The 19,560-nt window shown below is 41.5% G+C and overlaps 2 protein-coding genes across 2 annotated transcripts in view; one reads left to right on the top strand and one right to left on the bottom strand.

Annotated features, from left to right (window-relative positions):
* Positions 1-19,560, bottom strand: part of EEF1AKMT2 (EEF1A lysine methyltransferase 2) — a 125,454-nt gene that overhangs the window by 45,714 nt on the left and 60,180 nt on the right. The gene's annotated exons all lie outside the window — the stretch shown is intronic.
* The window catches only part of ABRAXAS2 (abraxas 2, BRISC complex subunit), a 39,732-nt gene that overhangs the window by 11,184 nt on the left and 8,988 nt on the right, over positions 1-19,560 (top strand). Inside the window, exons 4-8 of the mRNA XM_069101748.1 lie at positions 883-949; positions 10,149-10,339; positions 16,301-16,420; positions 16,882-16,966; positions 18,559-18,673. Of these exons, the coding sequence (XP_068957849.1) occupies positions 883-949; positions 10,149-10,339; positions 16,301-16,420; positions 16,882-16,966; positions 18,559-18,673 (578 nt within the window). The remainder of the gene's footprint in view (positions 1-882; positions 950-10,148; positions 10,340-16,300; positions 16,421-16,881; positions 16,967-18,558; positions 18,674-19,560) is intronic.

Here is a 19,560-nt window from a genome sequence, read left to right as displayed (position 1 = left end):
CCTTTACTGACCATCTCCCAGGGGCCAGTTGGATTCAGTAGGCATTTGTTAGGGGCCATCCCTGGGTCTGGCACGTGAGGAAGTGCTAGCCTGGCAGGAAACCATGAGTCCATAGGCAGAATGACTCTGGAGTAATGAGGAGGGGCCAGTAGGGGAGCTTCCTCCGCCCTGGCAGCCTAGCCCACGCTCCTCAATGCGGATCCTTTATCACTGACTGTCCGACTGTGGCCAGCCTGGCGAGATGCGCTGGTGATAATGACTGCCGATACCAGCGGTTTTCTGTGGGTCACTTTTAATAACTGAGTATCCGCCCACCCCCCATTCTTCACCTGTTGTCCCTCAGGGTATCACCGCCCCTACCCTACATTTAGGAACATGACAGAAGGACTTTCCAGACTGATTTCTTGTCCGTGTGCCAGACTAGTGTGGATCTTTGACCACATCTTCGTGTTAGAATAAAACAGAGTGCTCAGCCATTTACCATAGTCTAGTCAGATGACAGCAACATGAACCCTTTCCGGCTTAGCTCTCTGCTGTCCTTTTGACGTGTTTTTTTCTTTCACCCCATGCTAACTTTAGTAGGTTTCAATTCAACAGTCATTTATTGAACACTTAATATGGGCAGGCAACGGGCTTCATTTTTCATAGGTGGAAGATGAAATTGTCCCTACCTTTCTTCAAGTGTCACCAGCCAAAAAGAGGTCGAGGTGGGGAGGACAGGGCAGGGTTTGGGTGGGGTCACCTCCAGGATTGAGGTGCCATCTGATGTGAACATCACTGAAAATTTGAATTGTTTCCTTCCGGGGCATTAGCTGAGGGGGCATTCATCTGAAAAGCAAATTGTAAGCTCTGTCTCACTTTTTCTTTTTTTCTTGACTTAAGCTTTTATGATTACGCTGGAAAAGTTAATGAAGAGAGTTTGGACCGGCTTCTCAAAGACCGAAGAAAGGTAAATGCTCTTCCTGGTGCTGTTGTTGTCTCAGGGCATTGAATTAAACCTCGAGGTTCCTTTTGGCCCTCAGACTGCCCTCTTCTCTAGACGTTGTACACATTGTCCCAGGCTACCGCGAGAAAGTCCTTCCTTGTGTTTCTCTTAAAGAGTTTAAAAAGCAAATTGTAATAATAGAGTCTCAGGCTCAGCTGGTGTGGGCCACGGTGTATCTGTGGGTGCTCATCTGTGTTGCTGGGAGGGAGTGACTGACAGCTCTTCTGTTCATCTCAGTCTCTTACAGCAGTCTTTAATAGTCTCACTTATAACCTGTTCTCAAGCAAAAACTAACTTAGAATAGCAAATATTAATTTTGGGGAAATACACTGGTTGTAAAATGATCATGCCAAAGATTATGGGAACATGAGATGGGGCGGCTTGGGGGGCCACCATTGTGCAGAGGGTGCTGGATCTGGAATCAGGAAGACTCATCTACATGAGCTCAAATCTGACCTCAGTCACTTATTAACTGTGTCACCTTGGGCAAGTCGCTTCACCCTGTTTACTTCAGTTTCCTCAACTGTAGAGTGTCTCATACCTCCCAAGCACCCTAGGGGGACGTTGTTACCATCCCCATTACCTATGAGAAAACAGGCAGAGGAAGGATAAGTGACTTGCCCAGGTTCACAGTGCCAGCGGACAGCTGAGGCAGGTTTCCAGCTCAAGTCTGGTTTCCTTTCCAGCAGACTCCCTATTTTCCACAGTAGTTCCCTCAAGCAGGAGAGCTGGGATTTGAACCAACTACAGTGAACTTCCTGCTCTGTCTGCATCTCCCAGGAGGATCATGGCTGAGATTTTATGTAGGATCAGAGACTAGCACGGTCTTCTGTGTTGTGTGTCACTGTGGAAGCACAGCAGTATCTTATTGTCAGGCCCAGGGTCTTATGGAAAAGAGTTAAAAAGGAAAAAGAAGAAATGGATGAAAGAGGGGAAGATTGGAAAGAAATGAAGGATACTGTGCTCTGCAAATTATTCTCAGTAGTTGAATATGAAAGCACTCCCTTGATAAGACAGATGTGGTAATAATACCTAAGCAGTGGGGGGCTAATCAGAGAAAGAGAATTGGAGATCAATATCACTAACAATTATTCATGCAAAAAAGTTTAAATCTGAATAAAAGGATTATACAACATATCTATAAATTATGTACTATAACTAAGTTGGATTTATGCCAGGGATAGTTCAGTGCTGGGAAGACAATATAATCACCTTAAAACAAAAAAAACCACTAAGACCACATGTTAACAAATGGCTTTGACAAAATATAACACTTATTTATGCTAAAAATCTGTAGATATAGGAAGTCCATTTTTTTAACATGAGAAAAAGTATTCATCTGAAATCAAAAACTTACATCACTTGTCATAACGAAACACCAGAAACTCTTCCAATAAATAACAGAAGTAAAGCAATGTTAACATTTTTCTAGAAATGTTAGCAGTAAAAATATGACAAGAGAAACTTAAGATATAAACACCATCAAAGAAGAGGTGAAATTGTCCCCTGTTTGTAGATGGTATGATTGTTTGCTCAGAACATCCCACAAAAACAGCACGCTAACTGAAGTAATTGCTAGCTTTAGTTAAGATGAAGGATGCAAAATGAATCCAAAAAAAAAAACATTTCTATAGGGCTATAACAAAAACCAAGAGGAACTGATAACAAAATAACTTTGAAATGAAATATTTGGGAGACATTCTGCCAACACTGAAGATTTATATAAAGTTATACAACGATCTTTACTGAAATGAAGGGACATTTAAATAACTTGCTCTTGGTTGAACTTCAGCATATAATAAGAATCACCATATGGCTACGAAATCGGCAATCAAGGGGGTGCCCATCAATTGGGGAATGGCCAAACAAGTTGTGGTATATGTAATATGTAATGGAATCTTACTGTGCTATAAGAAATGAGCAGGATGATTTCAGAAAAACCTGCAAAGACTTACATGAACAGATGTGTAGTGAAGATGCCAAACAAAGCCAGGAGAATGTTGTACACAGCAACAGCAATATTGTTTGATGAACTGTGAATGACTTACCTATTCTCAGTAATACGGTAATCCAAGACAGTCCCAAAGGACTAGTGATGAAGCATGCTGTCCGCCTCCAGAGAAAGAGCTCATATTGTTTGACTACCGACTGAAGCCAGCTAATCTTCATTTTCTTTCTTCTATTTGAGTCTTGTACAAAATGACTAATGTGGAAATGTGGTATGTAATTGCACGTGTATAACCTGTATCTGATTGCTTACCATTTTAGGGCAGGAGGGAGAGAGAATTTGGAACACAAAACTTTAAATAAAAATATCAAAATAAATGAATGCAGTCTTTTCCTTATAGCCACCTCCTAAAACAGCAGCGTCCTCACGGTGTTTCTTGTTTTTGCAAGCATTTGCTTTCCAAAATAAAAAAAGAATTTTTGCATTTATAGGAGGCATTATGACAAGTAGAATAAAACAGTAATCCTGGAAGGAAAAAAAAGAATCACCGTCCTGTCTGAAGTGACTTAGTACTACACTAACTCATAGTTAGGGATTGGCACTAGGCCTGTGACTGCAGGGTTATAAGAACTCCCCTGGTGAGCAAGCTGCCAGTGTGACCTGGCTCTGTTTCTGTCTTTTATTTTTTTTGGTGACTGACGGTCTTTGGTGCTTAGAGCACAGAGAGGTTAAGTGTTTTTCCAGTATTATGTGGTCCTTGTATGTCAGGCAGAACTTGAACCTGGGTCGTCTCACTTGTGAGTCTGTTTCTCTGTCACCGACTACTTCCGTCCAGCGCTGACTTCTCTCCTGAGCTGCTGTCTCTCGTTACCAGTAGTTTCTTGGGTGTCTCAGGCTGGATGTTCCACAGACATCTCAAATCCAACATGTCTGAACAGAGCTCGTTCTCTTCCCCCAAACCTCCCTGCCTTCTGCACTTCCCCTTGCTCTTGGAGGGACCATTATCCTCCCAGGTCACCCAGGCCCCAAACTTGAGTGTTGCTCTCAATTCCTCCCCCATCTCCAGTGCACTGCCCTGTATGGCCCTCGTGCCTCTCGTGTAACGACGCCCCTGGCACAGGCCCTTATCACCTCATAGCCAGATCTTTTTTCCTCAATTTTTTTCAATAGTCATGTTACGAAGGAAGATACAGACCCAAAGGGGGAAAAACACCATGGGGAAAATGCAGAAAATGGAAATAGTATGTTTGATCTGCATTCAGACTGCTCTCATTACTTCTCTGGAGGTGGATAGCGTTTTTTCATTGTGAGTCCTTTGGAATTGTCTTGGATCGTTGTATCACAGTTGTTTATCATACAGTGTGACTGTTCCTGTACAATGTTCTTCTGGTTATGTCACTTCACTTTGTATCAGTTTACTTAAGTCTTTCCAGATTTTTCTAAAATCTGCCTGCTCATCTTTTTTTTTGGAGGGGGGAAGGTAGGGCAGTTGGGGTTAAGTGACTGTCCCAGGGTCACTGGCCACTTTTTTGTGTTGTGTCTGGGGCGGGATTTGATCTCGAACTCGGGTCCTCCTGACTCCAGGGCCGGTGTTCTGTTCACTGCACCACCTAGTTGCCTCATGCTCATCATCTCTTAGTGATACTCCATTATAGTCATATTCCCCCATTGGTGGGCACTCCCTCAATTTCAGATTCTTTGCCACTATGAAAAGAGTTGCTATAAATATTTTTGTGCAAATAGGTAATTTCCTTTATTTGTACAGTTTTATAGCTCTTTGGGCATGGTTCCAAATTGTTCTCCAAACAGGTAGGATCAGTTTGCACTCCCAAAAGTGCATTGGTGTCTCAATTTTCCTCCATCCCCTCCATTTATGATTTTCCTTTTCTGTCATATTAACCATTGTGATAGATGTGAGCTGATATCTCGGAGTTGTTCTAATTTGCCTTTCTCTGATCACTAGTGATTTTTTTCATATGACTATAGATAGATTTGATTTCTTCATCTGAAAACTGCCTGTTCATATTCTCTAACCATTTATCAATTGGGGAATGACTTGTATTCTTTATATATATATATATATATATATATATATATATATTTATTTATTTATTTGAATATTTGATTTTAAAACTTTCAATTCCAAATTCATTCCCTTCTCCCCCCTGCCACCCACCCCCACTGGGGAGACAAGCAGTTCAGTATAGGTTGTACATGTGCGGCTAATGCAAAACAATAACATAGTAGATATATTGTAAAAGACTGACTATATTTCCCTTCCTCCTATCCCACCTCCCACTTGTTCTGTTCTCTACTTTGATCCCGTCCCTTTTCAAAAGTGGGTGCTTCCAACTTCCCTCCCCCCCAGCCTGCCCTCCCTTCCATCATCCCCCCCTCTCATCCCCTTCCCCCCCTATTCTCCTGGAGGGTGAGATCCCTTATTTAGTGTGTATTTCCCTCCCTCCTCAAAGCCAGATTCAATAGGAATAAGGTTGACCCATTCCCTTTTGCCTTCCTATTCTTCCCCTCCATTGTAGCCATTTTCCCTTACCTCTTCTGTATGAGATAGTTTACCCCATTCTGTCTCTCCCCATCTCCTCTCATTATATTCCTCTCACCTCTTAATTTCACCTTTTAAGTATCATCCCTTCCTGTTAAATTGGTCCCATGCCCTCTATCTATGTATACCTGTAAACGTATATACACACATTCACATATGTATTCATATGCCCGCATACCCTCATATAAAGACGTATATATATTTCTAATCCCTTCAACTACTGAGAAAAGTTTCATAAGTTACAATTATTGTTTTTCCATGTAGGAATGTTAATAGTTCAATTTTGATAAGTTCCTTTTGATTTCTTTTCCCTGTTTACCTTCTTATGCTTCTCTTGCTTCTTGTATCTGAATGTCAAATTTTCTATTCAACTCTGGTTTTTTCAGCAAGAATGCTTGAAAGTCCTCTATTCCACTGAATGACCATATTTTCCCCTGAAACATGATACTCAGTTTTGCTGGGTAGGTGATTCCTGGTTTTAATCCCAGCTCCCTTGACCTCCAGAATATCACATTCCAAGCCCTTCGATCCCTCAGTGTAGAAGCTGCCAGATCCTGGGTTATCCTGATTGTGTTTCCACAATATTCAAATTGTTTCTTCCTGGCTGCTTGTAATATTCTCTCCTTAATCTGGGAATTCCGGAACCTGGCTATAATATTCCTAGGAGTTTTCTTTTTGGAATCTTTTTTAGGAGGTGATCAGAGGATTCTTTCAACCTCTATTTTGCCCCCTGGTTGTAAAACATCAGGGAAGTTTTCTTTGAGAACTTCCTGGAGGATGATTTCTAGGTTCTTACTTTGATCATGGCTTTCAGGTAGTCCAATAATTTTTAAATTATCTCTCCTGGATCTATTTTCCAAGTCAGTGGTTTTTCCCATGAGATATTTCATATTCTTTCATTTGTTTGGATCTGTTTAACAGCATCTTGATTTCTCATAAAGTCATTAGCTTCCATTTGCTCCAATCTAATTCTGAAGCAATGATTCTCCTCAGTGAGCTTTTGAGATTCTTTTTCCATCTGGCAAATTCGACTTTTTAAGGCATTCTTCTCCTCATTGCCTTTTTGAGCCTCTTTTGCCATTTGAGTCAGTCTGTTTTTTAAGGTGTTATTTTCTTCAGTCAGGCTGTTGACTCTCATTTCATAATTTTCTTGCATTGTTCTCATTTCTCTTCCCAATTTTTCCTCCACTTCTCTTATCTTCTTCTTAAGGTCCTCTATGGCCTGTAACCAGCTTGTATTTTCCTTTGAAGCTTTTGGTGCAGGAGTTCTGACTTCACTGTTTTCCTCCTGTTCCATGCCTTGCTCCTTCTTGTCCCCAAAATAGGAGTGTAACGTTGGAATCTTCTGTCTGCTCTGTTTCCTTTGCCTGCTCATTTTGCCACTCAATGATTTGAGTTTTGGGCTTTTTGCCACAGTAGGACTCTGCCACCAGACAGGGGAGTTTTCGTCACAAACGCTGCAATCCAGATCCAAGCAGGTTAAAGCAAGAGCAATTACCCCTCAGACTGGTGCTTGGTCCCCCTACACTCTGCAGGCCAGGAGCTGAAGCCGCCACGTGGCGCTGGCTGGCTGTGCCTGAGTCTCAGTGGTTTCTCGCCCCAGGGTAGAAGCCAGGCACTCCCACTTACTGGGTCCCAAAGTCCAGACTGTACTGGCCTCTCACCTTGTCCTTCGCATCTATGTATTGATAAATCTGGAAATGGCCACAGCTGCTGCTGATCTGGAGTCCCTCTGGCAGGCGGCTGGTCAGGCCCGCCCTGGAGCTAAAGCCTAGGCGTGGTGCTGGGCTCACTGGATTCCTGCCGGCCCACTGGGCTGTCCTCAGCGGGAGGTTAGCTTCTCTGTGTCATTTTGTGGGTTCTGCAGCTCCAAAGTTTGTTTAGAGTCCCCTTTTTACATGGATTGGGGAGGGTGGAAGCCAGAGCCGCGGGAAGGTCGTGCTTCTACTCCGCCATCTTGGCTCCGCCCCCCAATGACTTGTATTCTTATTAATTTGACTCAGTCCTCTATATATTTAAGGAATAAGACCTTTATCAGAGACAATTGCTGTAAAATTGCCGTTTTCCAGCTTTCTGCTTTTCCTTCTAACTTTGGTTGCATTGGCTTTGTTTGTACAAAATCTTTTAAATTTAATATAGTCATAATTGCCTGTTTTACATCCAGCAATGTTCCTTGATTTATATATTGAATTTAGAGCAAAACAATCGTTTTTGAAGGAACTACCTCCAGGAAGTGTCTCAGTCATTCCACAAGAATTGATTAAGTCCCACGTGGCCAGTCACTGTACTTGGACCTGCAGATAGATACAGATTAAAGAAAGATGCAGTCTTGACCTTAGGGGACAGATACTCCATTGAGGGCTACAGCCTCCTCATAGAGAAGTAAATACAAGCCAGTTCAAGGGACTTTGGGGGGAAATTCTGCTCCCTGGGGGGTCAGAAAAGGTCTCATGGAGGGACTGGCCTTTGAGCTGAGGATTCATAAAGATGGTGATGCGGAAAAGAGCACTCGCGGTGGGCAGAGGAGAGTAGATACCTGGTGGCGGGAGCAGCAGGCGGGCTGTGGGGCTGCAGTGCGTGATAAGCCTGGAAGTGCAGACTGGATGAATGAGGTAGGACGCTAAGCGCTCCAGAGAGGGGTCTGCATTTTATTTGGAGGGAGGAGATGATATCCATTTGGCAGCTGTGTAAAAGATAGATAAGGGAGAGGGGAGGCTGATCATTGTGCTGTCAGAGTCCAGCAGGCACAGACTTTGCTTTCTGCCATCAGTCATTTTGTCTTCAATCTTATTTAAGTCTAGATCCAACAGGAGCATTTCTGCATTCTAGAACAGTGGTTCTACAGTCATCCCAATTACCTGTCACCCTGATGGCATTGACTGGTTTTGGTCTTTGTCTGTTTAATGGGTGTGAAGGTTGATAGCTCAGAATTGTTTTAATTTGCATTTCTTTTAGTGATTTGGAGCATTCTTTTTGCATGTTTGAGAACAGATTGCACTTGAGAAGTGTCCTTTGGCCCCTTTTCTATTGGGAAACATCTTTTAGTCTTATTAATTTGTGTAAATTCTCTCTGTTTTGGATAGCAGACTTACTTAAAGTTTTCTCTCTTTTTGCTTATCTTATTCTAGTAATTTTTTTCTGTCCAAAAATTTAAAAATTTTTTTTTTTTAAATTTATATAGTGGAAATTGTCTGCCTTATCTTTTGAATTTTCCTCTTTCCTTTGTCTGGTTATAAATTCTTTCTACTTGGCACCCTTCAATTCCACTCTAATTGTTTAAAAATGGTTTGCCCTTTTATAACTTAACCAGATATTTTGGAGTTTATTATGATATGGTATAAGATTCTTATTAGCACCCCCCTTTTGCCCCCTCCATAGTAGTACTAGATGAATCTTTGAGAAAATAAATAAGACAAAAGCCATGATGAATTCAGTAATACATTTAGATGAATATTATAGTGCTCACAACAGCATCTGCATATTTTGAAAAATATTACTATAACTTCAGGGACTTACTTACTTATAGCTTCCTGGAGCCCTTAGTAGTCCTGAGGTCTCCCAGAGTTGTGAAACTCTACAGTGGGACACTTTTGTTCACAAACTGTGTCTGTCTGAGTCATTGTGTTGTTGCCGGCTTTATAGAAGGTGTGAGCTGCCAGCCTAAGATATGTCACTAGGCTAGGAAATTATCACGTGACTTCATTAGCTGTGAAAGCTTGCCTGGGGAATTTCATAAGAAAGTGAGGTTTCAGGAAAAGCAGTGCATTATGTTCTACATACTGTGTACATGGAACATACATTAAAGTGTATTTTTCATTTTTTGCATACTAAGTTTCTTTTAGTAATTTTTTGTTTCCCCCCATCAATAGCTAAGTCTAAAAGGCTTAAGCTTTAATGACACAAAAGCAATTGATTTGATGCCTTGACCTTTTTTAATTAATCTGCTTGATGTTATTCTCTTGTTATAGTTCAAATCAACAAACTTCAGTCCTGAAAGAAAATAGGAAATCAAAGTTTGTTTCAGCTCCATTTTCTTCAGTTTTCCTGGGTATTTTTTAAGGCTCGTGTTTTCTTTCTGCTGCCTCATGATATGAAGGAGCAATGAAGACAGAAGAGGGCCTGTCATAAGGCTAACTGTAGCAAGATAAAATCTCTTAGGAGAATATTGGCAGTTTTTTGGCTGTTTCTTAGTTGAACGATTTGCAGACTTCATCCAGTAATAATTCAGTATTGAAGAAGCAAAGACGATGTGGCTTCAGAATCAGTTGGCTTATGTTACTGATATTAAATGTGTAGCCCATTAGTGTTAACATAACCTTCCTTAAAAAATTAGTTAGCATTAGGTTTCTAATCTTCTGTATGATTATATTCCTCATTTTAGGAGGAGACTAAGAGTTTAAAACTACATTTAACTTTTTTAAAAATGTGTTTTTATACAAAAACCATTTTTAAAGACATTCACCATCCAAAAACCAATGTCTGCCATACCTCTAATTCAGAACAGTCTAATTAAAGCTGCCTCCAGGAAGGTTTTCTAAGTTTGCTCACTTCCCTTGCTCTGTGACCTTGTAGTTTGAGATGATAGGTGCTCGTAGATTACTCTCTTTTTCTCTTTTCTTCATATTTTTTTTTCCTTTCATATGTTTCTATTGCAGAATGTCATCGGGTGGTACCGATTTAGGAGGAACAGTCCACAGCAGATGTCCTACAGAGAGCAGATTCTCCACAAACAGCTGACACACCTTCTGGGGGCACCTGACCTTGTCTTCCTCCTCGTCAGCTTCATCTCCACTGCAAATAATTCCACTCATGCTTTAGAATACGTACTTTTTAGGCCAAACCGAAGGTAAAGAAGGAAGATTTTCCTTCCAGTAATTCTGCCTCGTGCTGACATCCGTTGTGAGAATATGTGCTATTGTGTATTTTAAAGAATCATTTGAGAAAAGCTTTGATTATTTTAGAGACTCTGCTATTTAGGTAGGTTGATATTGTTCCTATGAGAGTTACTAAAATTTGGATGATAGAGATATAACCATTAGAAATTTTTTTTTGCTGTCAAGTTCAGGTTTTATAAAAACAATTTCTAAAAACAGGTAGAAATCAGGTCTTTTTCATTACCAATAGTAAGGCTATATCTTAATGCTGCGGTCGTCTCTGGGTTATAATTGTCTGATAAACAATAGAATGGGTAAATTTAGGAAACAGTGTTCTAAAATGAATCCACCTACTGAATAATGAGGGTTTTACCTGATTAACTTGTTAAAGCAAAACTTCTTTAGCCTTTTAAGGATCTTTGATCTCACTGGTATTGATACTTCCTCCTGGATAGAAATACCATTTGTCTTAATATTTCCTCCACCTCCTTGACAATTTAACAGGTCCTTTTAAGAATTCCTGCAGCGACCCTGGTAATGAGCCTGTCCAAATTTAACTAGACAGATTTTCAGATGACACACAGTCCACACTGGGGCCATATGCTGAGCCCTTCCAGATTGCAGAGATTGGGCTTTGCTGGTGTAGCCTTAGAGAATCCAGGATCACCTCCGCACAGTCTAAAGGGAGGAAGACTCAAATCTTGTTTTTACCCTCAATAAATATGGTAAGGCAGTTTTGCAAATAAGCAAAACAGTCATAAAATTTCCCTGTCCTCAGGAAATCTACACATAATAAAATAAATCTGCGTTGTCCAGTGAAATGATTATGTTGAAATGAGATGATATATGTAAAGTACTTGGTACATTTTAATGTAGTCTACAAATAACAGTTGCTATTATCAAATAAGTATTTGTGAGAGTATCTCAGTTAGATGAAGCCTTCACTGAACATTGTGTATTAAGCATTGTTCTAGTTGCTGTGGGGTTACAGAGGATATATATTGATCTTGCCCACAAGGAGATTACAACTGATGTCTGCTTAATTGACCTTGACTTATTTTAATTCATTTGTGATCTCATTAGTCTAGGTGCTTTTTCCAGTGATGCAAATTGCATCCCTTTCTAACTTCGTCCTGTGCATCTCTTTTGTCCTTGTCCATATCTTCCATGTGAGGTACCCAAGTAGGCTGGGAAGATCTTTGTATCTGCTGACATAATGTGGTTACCATTGGAAAATGTGGACTGTCTGTTGATAAGCCCTTGTTTCCATAACTGTGACTGGCCCTTCTCCTTTTCTGGTCATACCTCTCTCTGATGATCTGCTTTGGCTCAGGATGTAGGACAGTTGTGCCTACAGTGTCTCTCTCTCCACCACCCTTTGGGTGACCCACAGCTCTGATTTTTGGGTGACTAGTGTTCCTTTACTCCCAGCTATATAGAATCACTGGAAAAAATACTCGTGTTTAAAAGTTAGGCCTTTATTTCAGGGTCATTTAAAACCATGCACAATTTCCCACAGGCAGTCCAGCCTTCTCAGGCCCTCCAATTCTGGGCCCATTTCATTGTTTATGAGATAATAGATAGTGATATAGATTTATAACCCACTTTGTGGGTTATCTGTCCAACCGTCTAACATAGTTGGACAATCGACATTCTTCATCCACTTGGCTTTTCCTATGTCAATAGTTAGGCCACACTCTCTTGAATAATTATAGGTCTCATTGTGGGGGTTAGGTTTGGGGAGTCTTACAGTGTGCTGGGGCTTTATGCATTCATATCAATGTTATTAGCAAATAGGAACATCTCCAGCACATATCTATTGGGAATATCACTCTTTCATTTGGATTTTGCCCTGGCTGGCCCCCCATAACAGTGGTAAACATCTTTAGCAAGTATGTGTTGCCTTGATATTAATTATTAGAGGGTCATTGAAAATCTCTGTTGCTAAATCTTTCAGAGAATCTTTTGTGTTAGATTTGAATCTTGACTGCCACTTCCTGCTTGTGTGATCTTGGTCAGAATACTTAATCTCTTTGGTTCTCAGTTTCTTCTTCTGTAAAATAGGATTGACTGGGGGTCCATTAAGGTACCTTTCTGATCTAATTTTGGGACCCATTGATCCTGGGATGTTAACCCAAGCACAGTAGGTACCTTGTTGGTAGAGAACCCTTAAAGGCAAAGAGGGATAATCAGGCCTGGCTCCATTTAGGACTAGAAAACACTTTGAAATAAGAATGGGTTGCCTTGAGAGAGAGATTTGTTGGGGTCACCATGTAACAGATAACTTGTGGAGAAGATTCTCTTTAGGAAGAAGTTGGACTTGATAGTTCTGCCCTTAAGATTCTGTGGTTGTGTCATGGTAATACTTTGCTCTCCCATATCATCTACTCTTTTTACAATGAACAAATAGGAACCCAAGTGGAATCTTGTATTCTTTTTACATATCAGATCATTGTGGGATTGGAAAGATGTGGTCTGCTGTGGATTTCAGAAGTCACCCTGTCTTCCTCCATTCATAGCTCCACAAAGGACATCTGACACATGTATGCATTATTCTCCCAAGAATTTGGCAGAGATGAGAATTTTAGGCTCATATGTTGGCAGTTAGGGATAGTTTCTTGATTCCCCTTTTTTGTCCATGATTTTTTCCAAGCCTTTGGTTATTGGGAATCAGCCCCTCATCAGTGACCTGAGAGTTTCTGTTTCCACCATAGATCTCCCCATCTTTTTTGGCTTTAGGACCATTTGTTGTTCCCCCTGAAGCACATAGGCCTATGATATTAGAATCCCAAAGTGATGTCCACTGTCATCAGTAGGGAAATTAATTTATTATAGAAATAGGGACTAATCTTTTCCATTTTGGGGGGTCCATTTGTTGTCTTTCCATGTTCACCTTTAAATTTTAAGCCCTTGATGTGATCCAACTTTGTCCTATCTTTTGCCAAGATTTCTGCAGACTTTATTTTTCTTCTCCTTTTCACTCTTAGGAAACCATACTGTTCAAAATATCCCATAGTAATAGTAAATAAATGACCTGTGGTCTGAGCTGTTGTCTTTAGCTCAGTGTTTCTTAGCTGACATGATTTATGCTTGATCTCTTTATTTTGTGATTTATTTACATCACCTTAGAAATAATGATACTCTCTGTCAGTGTCTTTTTTCTTTTATCCATTTCCCATGTGGGAGTATCAGTAGCTCTTTAAAATGTATCAGGTTAGAGTTGCTTTATTTGTATTCTTTCATCTCATTTGAATTTTTCTGGTTTCATATTGGTTTTAGTCTTTAACAATCAGCTGTCCAGCTGTATACAGAAGACTAGTTTGGAAGTGACTCCGTGGTATTCAGTTACTTCCTGTTTGTTCCTTTGTAGGCGTTTTCTTTTTTGTGCTGTTACTTGATGTTTACGAGGCCAGTATCATCCAGTTCTTTTCTTGAAGAAAGTCGTCTTGATCTTTAGGTCTAAGACTCCTATGTTATCTATAAGCTTTGGGTCTCTCATTTCTTACTTCTGAACCATGTTTTCCTTAATAATTTTTGCCATCTTTCTCTGCACACCTTTGTTTTGAATTTACCAAGGATTAAAGTAAATGTTGATCTAATTTGAAGGATCTTTCTGAGTTCTACATAAAGTTTCTTTGCCTCCTAATCCTTTGCGACAGATGCTGGTTCACAAGTTGCCGTTTTTTGTGGAGCTCTTTTTTGCTCATACTGATTTTGAATACTGAGTATCCAGTGAAATGTGAATCTAGTTTCTATGTGAGAGACAATAAACCAGATTTGTCCTCCTCCCTCCTCCCTCCTCCCTCCTTTCTTTCTTCATCCAGGGAGAACCTATGATCCATCCTACCACTTAGCTGCAACTTTCACTAATCTTAGAAATATATATTTATTTTACTAACTTTTAAAAATGACAGTCACTTTCCAATTCTAACTACCTTCCCTTAAACACAGTTTAAAAAAAAAAACCATCTTATAGTGATTGCAACTGACTGAACATGGAATATTTGGAACTACCATTTTTTTTAGTGAACTTACTTGAATACCAAATAAAATGAGCATTTCCTTATATAAAGTAGAACAGAAAAAGAGGATTGTACATGAAACTGCAAATCTCTCTTATGTATAACATTGCTTTTCTTTTTAAGTATATAATAAATTCAACCTATAGCTTTCAAAGCTTCCTGCTTGTTTGTGTTTCTTTCTGGCCTGCCTTTTCTTCTCTTTTCAGTGTTTTTTAAAAAGATGCCTTGGTGGTTCTTCCCTCTCTCCTTCCTTTCCTTCTTCCTTCACTCACTCCTTCCTTCCCTCCTTTCTTCCTCTTTCCTTCCTGCTTTCCCTCCTTCCTTCCCTCCCTCCTTCCCTCTCTCCTTCCTTCCCTTCTTCCTTTCTTCCTTCCCTCTCTCCTTCCTTCCCTCCTTTCTTCCTCTCTCCTTCCTGCTTTCCCTCCTTCCTTCCCTCCTTTCTTCCTCTTTCTTTCCTTCCTTCCCTCCCTCTTTTTGCTGCCCTTTTCCTCTCTGCCTTTACTCTCTTACTTAGGCCTCCCTGCCAAATATGTGCAGTCAAACCAGAGATTCCCATGTTGGCTCTGAGTCCATCCTGTGTCTGTCAAGAAGTGGGTGAATGGGCGACATATATCCCCGTCAGCCATCTGGAATCACAGCTACTGAATTCAGAGTTCCTTAGAGGACAGGAAGTGTGTCAGCTGTCACCAGTCATCTGGAAGGGTCATTTGTGTGTCTAGTCCTGCCATCTTCCTTATGTTATCATGGTCATTATTAGTACAGTTCTGCTTGTACTGCTTTCTTCATTCTGCCTCAGTTTGTGCACATCTGTCTGTGTTCTTCTGCGTTCTTCACAATTCATCATTTCTTAAGACGTGATAATATATGTGTGGACTGCAGTGTGTTCAGTCATTCCTTAGTGGGTGCATACATTTTTTCCAGCTTATTTTGTTGCTGCCAGAAATATTGCTGTGAGTATTCTGATGTAGATGGGACCTTTCTGTAATTGACCTCTGTGAGTATAAACTCACTTATGAGATCAAAAGGTCAAATCAATTCATATCACTTCATTTGAATTTTTTTTTTCTAGTTTCATTTATAGTTAAAAATGACAGAACAGATGAAATTCAGTTTCTTCAAGAAGTGCGTTTACTCACTGGTCAGTGGACAACGAGCTTGTGTTTAAAGGACCAAGACAAAAAACTAAGGTTTTAGAGCAGATATCCTTGCCCTGGAATCCCTAAACTTGTATTTTGAATACTTTGATAGCTGTCTTCCAGTAGAATTGGTTTCCTTTCTCATCCTAGGTGTTCTGTTTTATGCATTTAAGAACATGCCTGTGAGAAGGGCTCTGTGACACAAAGTTCACCTGTGTTTTAGGTGGTCTCAAAACAGTATCATTTGGGTACCATTTGCCTTCTTTTCCCGTACTTTGCCACTGTTACTGCCAGAAATTCAGAAATACTCAGAATTAAAACTGCTTTGCATTTTTCTTTGTTTCATGAAATGTTACTCAGGACAGAGTCCCTTTACCGAAGGACACAGGACCTCAGCTTCTTGCTGAGGATGCTCTCTTGGTTCCCAGAGAGGCCAGTCATTGGTAGGCAGGTGTTGTAGATTGTGGAGATAAGACTTTGCAGCATGGTGGAACTTCCTAGAATTACTTTCCACTGGCGTGGCCTTTGAGAACCCAGGGTCAGGTCACGAGGAGGCATTGAAGGAGGACTTTTTAGAAGATTGTTCTAAGTCTTAGAGTCTAAGAGAAGAAAAAACTGACTTAGCAGGATGAAGCTAATTGGGTTGTCTGAAGAGGCGGATGAGGGAGCCCTTCTCTTAGGTCTCCCTTCGAGGTTTCTCTTGTAGCCTAAGAATAAAACTCAGGTTGCAAAAACTCAAGCCTTTCATAAGTCACCTTTCTGGATTTCCCTGCAGGTATAATCAGAGGGTGTCACTTGCTATCCCCAACCTGGGCAACACCAGCCAGCAAGAGTACAAAGTTTCCTCAGTGCCAAACACTTCTCAGAGCTACGCCAAAGTGATAAAGGAGCACGGGTAAGTCCACGCCGGAGGGACAGCTGTATCTCATGGAACCAGGGACTCTCATTGAGAAACGACATAAAACTGCCTTCGATATAGTGCAGGAACACTTATTCACCAGCAGCTAAGGCAGTCTTCTGGCCCAGCATGATTCATATGAGTTTAACAATCTCATATTGAAGTTCATGTCATTTACAAGCTTATTGAAAATTCTACAAAGCATATGGATAGAATGAAGTTTTTTAAGGACCATAGAAGAGAATGTTCTTTAAAACAATTGGAAGATTGTTTCTTTCGTTTTCTTACCCTGAAAATGGTCCTTTTATCTTCTCTTCAATTTACTAGTGGATTCAGTAGCTTTGCTGTTTTGCCTGGAACCTTCAGTTTCCTGCCAACACTGGCCTATTGGAAAGGTTAAAGCGACTGTTAACCCATGAGCTTTTAACTAACTGGTTTTTGTCTTTGCGTCTGTCTAGTACTGACTTTTTCGATAAGGATGGAGTAATGAAGGACATCAGGGCGATTTATCAGGTGTATAATGCGCTTCAAGAAAAAGTCCAGGTAACTCATAACTGTTTTAAAATGAGCTCACTTTTGTGTCTGGTTTCAGTTCAGCTTGAATTTTAAATAACACATTGCAGTCAAAGAATTCACTTTTATTTTGAACTCCAGGGTACAGAGAGAAAGTAGGATCAACAATGATTTTTTAAAATACCAATAATGAATGTTAGCCTCTTACTGCATGCCTCTTATGATAGAGTAAGCAAGCAAATGCCAGCTCCCCCCAAATCCTAGGTGGAGGTGAATTCATAACATGCCAGTTTGATGTGCTTACAGTATGAATTGTCATTTCAAGGTTGAAAATCTTCCTTCTTCATTCGCAAGTGAACTTTATTTACCTGAGGAGTATATTTCTGGTCTCAGTTTCCTAATCTATAAACTCAAGAGACTGGCCCTGTGTCCCTTCCAGTTCTCAGTCTGTGACCCTGGAATCCTCTCCTTCAGCTGGACTGTCATGTGGGTGGGGCATTGAGGTCCAGCCCATTGTGTCCTCAGGACAGTGCTGGAGACTGGGGCTGAGCTGATGTCTGCTCAGTAGCCACCTTTAAGATGGAGGCTGGGAAATAGCTGCTTTCTCTCAGCCCCTCAGCAGACACCAGAAAATGAGCTCCTCATGCAAAGAGTATGGTGTAAAGGGTAGACTTCCAGCTTAGCAGTGGGCTGCATTCAGAAAGTTTGTTTGTAAGTTGGTCGTCAGGGATTTCAGCTGGTGGTGACGTTCTCTCATACGATGAATAGCTCAAGTTATGGGTCACTATGAAAAGAAGAACCCAAGGAAGTTCTAGAATAGCAGATAGATCCCAGAGAGAGGATGGACAGAAGGACACAGAGGAATCCACAGGGACGAGTGACCCACCTCCGGGTGTTCTCCCCATTGTCCCCTGGGGACAAACTGAGGTCATAGCAATTGTATCTTAGGATCTTTTTCGTTGTGTAGGAGGAAGGCATCCTGAAGCCAACAGCTAGTTGTCCCAAGTCCACAGTGAAATGTGCATCCCTTTCTGCCCTGAATTTGGAATCACCCTTTGCCCTTCTCACAAAGCAGACACAAAAGGCTGCAGGGTAGGCTGCTGGGTGAGGGCTCTGGTCACTCTGGGGCTGTGATCCTTTCATGTAAATCCTTTCATGAATGGGTGGAGTTGCATAGAGCCTGATCTCAAATTAGTCTTCATCTAGTTTTATGTCAACTCCAGAACTTTACATTTTTCAATGCAGTATAGTTCCATAGATATTGACTCATTTGTTTTGGTCATTTTGGAATGTTAAATGAAATTTGAAACCATTTTGTTATTAATTTTAGAGGTTTTACTGTGTAACACTTTGGAGGCTAACCCTAAGAATTTCCCCTTAATAGTTGTTATTTCTTATTCATTGTGTAAGGGAAAAAAATGTACAAATGGTGAATAGATGAACGAGAGTCCGCCTGCTCGTTACCTAACTGAATCGAGGAAGCTTTGCCACTTGTGTGGCGTGACACTTGGCCCGCTTGGCACGGCTGCGCGAGGGCCTGGCGTAAAAGGTTGTCACTGAGGCTGTTCATGGGGGGCTGCGGAGGCCCGAGGCCTAATTGTTCTTGTTTTGCTTTTCCCCAGGCAGTATGTATAGACGTAGAGAAGAGCGAGCGAATGGTTGAATCTTTCCAGGCAGAGGTGAACAAATTAAAAAGACAGATCACACAGAGGAAAAACGAAAAGGAGCAAGAAATAAGTAAGTTTTTCCCCCGATTAACGAGCCGATCGGGAAAGCGCTTTGTGGCCCTTCTGCTTTAAAGCCACATGGTGTGGGAGGAGTGTGGGGACAAGCCCACGTCGTCATCTAAGGAGGCGTAAGGCAGGTCACCTTCCTTCCTCAGTGTTCATTTTGAATCTTCTTGAGGAGGGGAAAAAAACAAAGGAAAGTGAAATGGTAACACACCGAGTGGTTGGCGTAGGTCTGAGATGCGTCGGACACGGAACGTGGTTCACCCACGATGGGTTGTGGATTTCATTCAGTCTTCAAGGAGTATCTGTTGTTCAAGGCCCGGTGGTGGGAGGCTATGGGGATGCCGTCATCCAGGACATAAGTGTGAGAGGAATTTGGGTGGAAAAGTGGGGTGAGCAAGGACGGGAGCTCCTGCAGCTGGGCCAAGCCATTTCTTATGCGGCCAGGCCCCCTGCCCTCAGTCTCACTCTGACTGAAGTGTTTGGCTGTGGAGCAGGAGGGAGGATCTGTGGAAAGGCGTGGTGAGGTGGGGTCTTGACTGTCCCTGGCCTCCCAGTTCCTCAGTGACCTCGACACCCAAGGCCTGTGTGTGCACTTCAGCCACATCCCAGAAAAGGCCAAATTTGTGATCTCATGACTGCTCATGCCCACCATCGTGGGAGTGTCCACGTGTCCTCTTTGGTCACAATCACCTGCCCTTTCTCTCCTCCTCCCTCCCTTGATAGAACTGAAGCCACTCCTTCATCTTTACTGCAACCTCTAGTAGCTTCCCTACTCTCCCAGTCTGTCACCCTCCCTTCCTGCACAGTTCACTCTGCCTTGTCCTCCTTCCTTGATTCCCTTGCCCCTTTCTCCCTTGCTGCCCTTCACACCCGGGCTCACCCCTGCCATCT

The sequence above is a fragment of the Petaurus breviceps genome, unplaced genomic scaffold, assembly GCF_028583685.1.
Source record: "Petaurus breviceps papuanus isolate PSGF00001 unplaced genomic scaffold, PetGlider_PUasm1.0 490, whole genome shotgun sequence".
Taxonomy (NCBI): Eukaryota; Metazoa; Chordata; class Mammalia; order Diprotodontia; family Petauridae; genus Petaurus; species Petaurus breviceps.
This window is presented reverse-complemented; position numbering and strand designations above follow the sequence as displayed.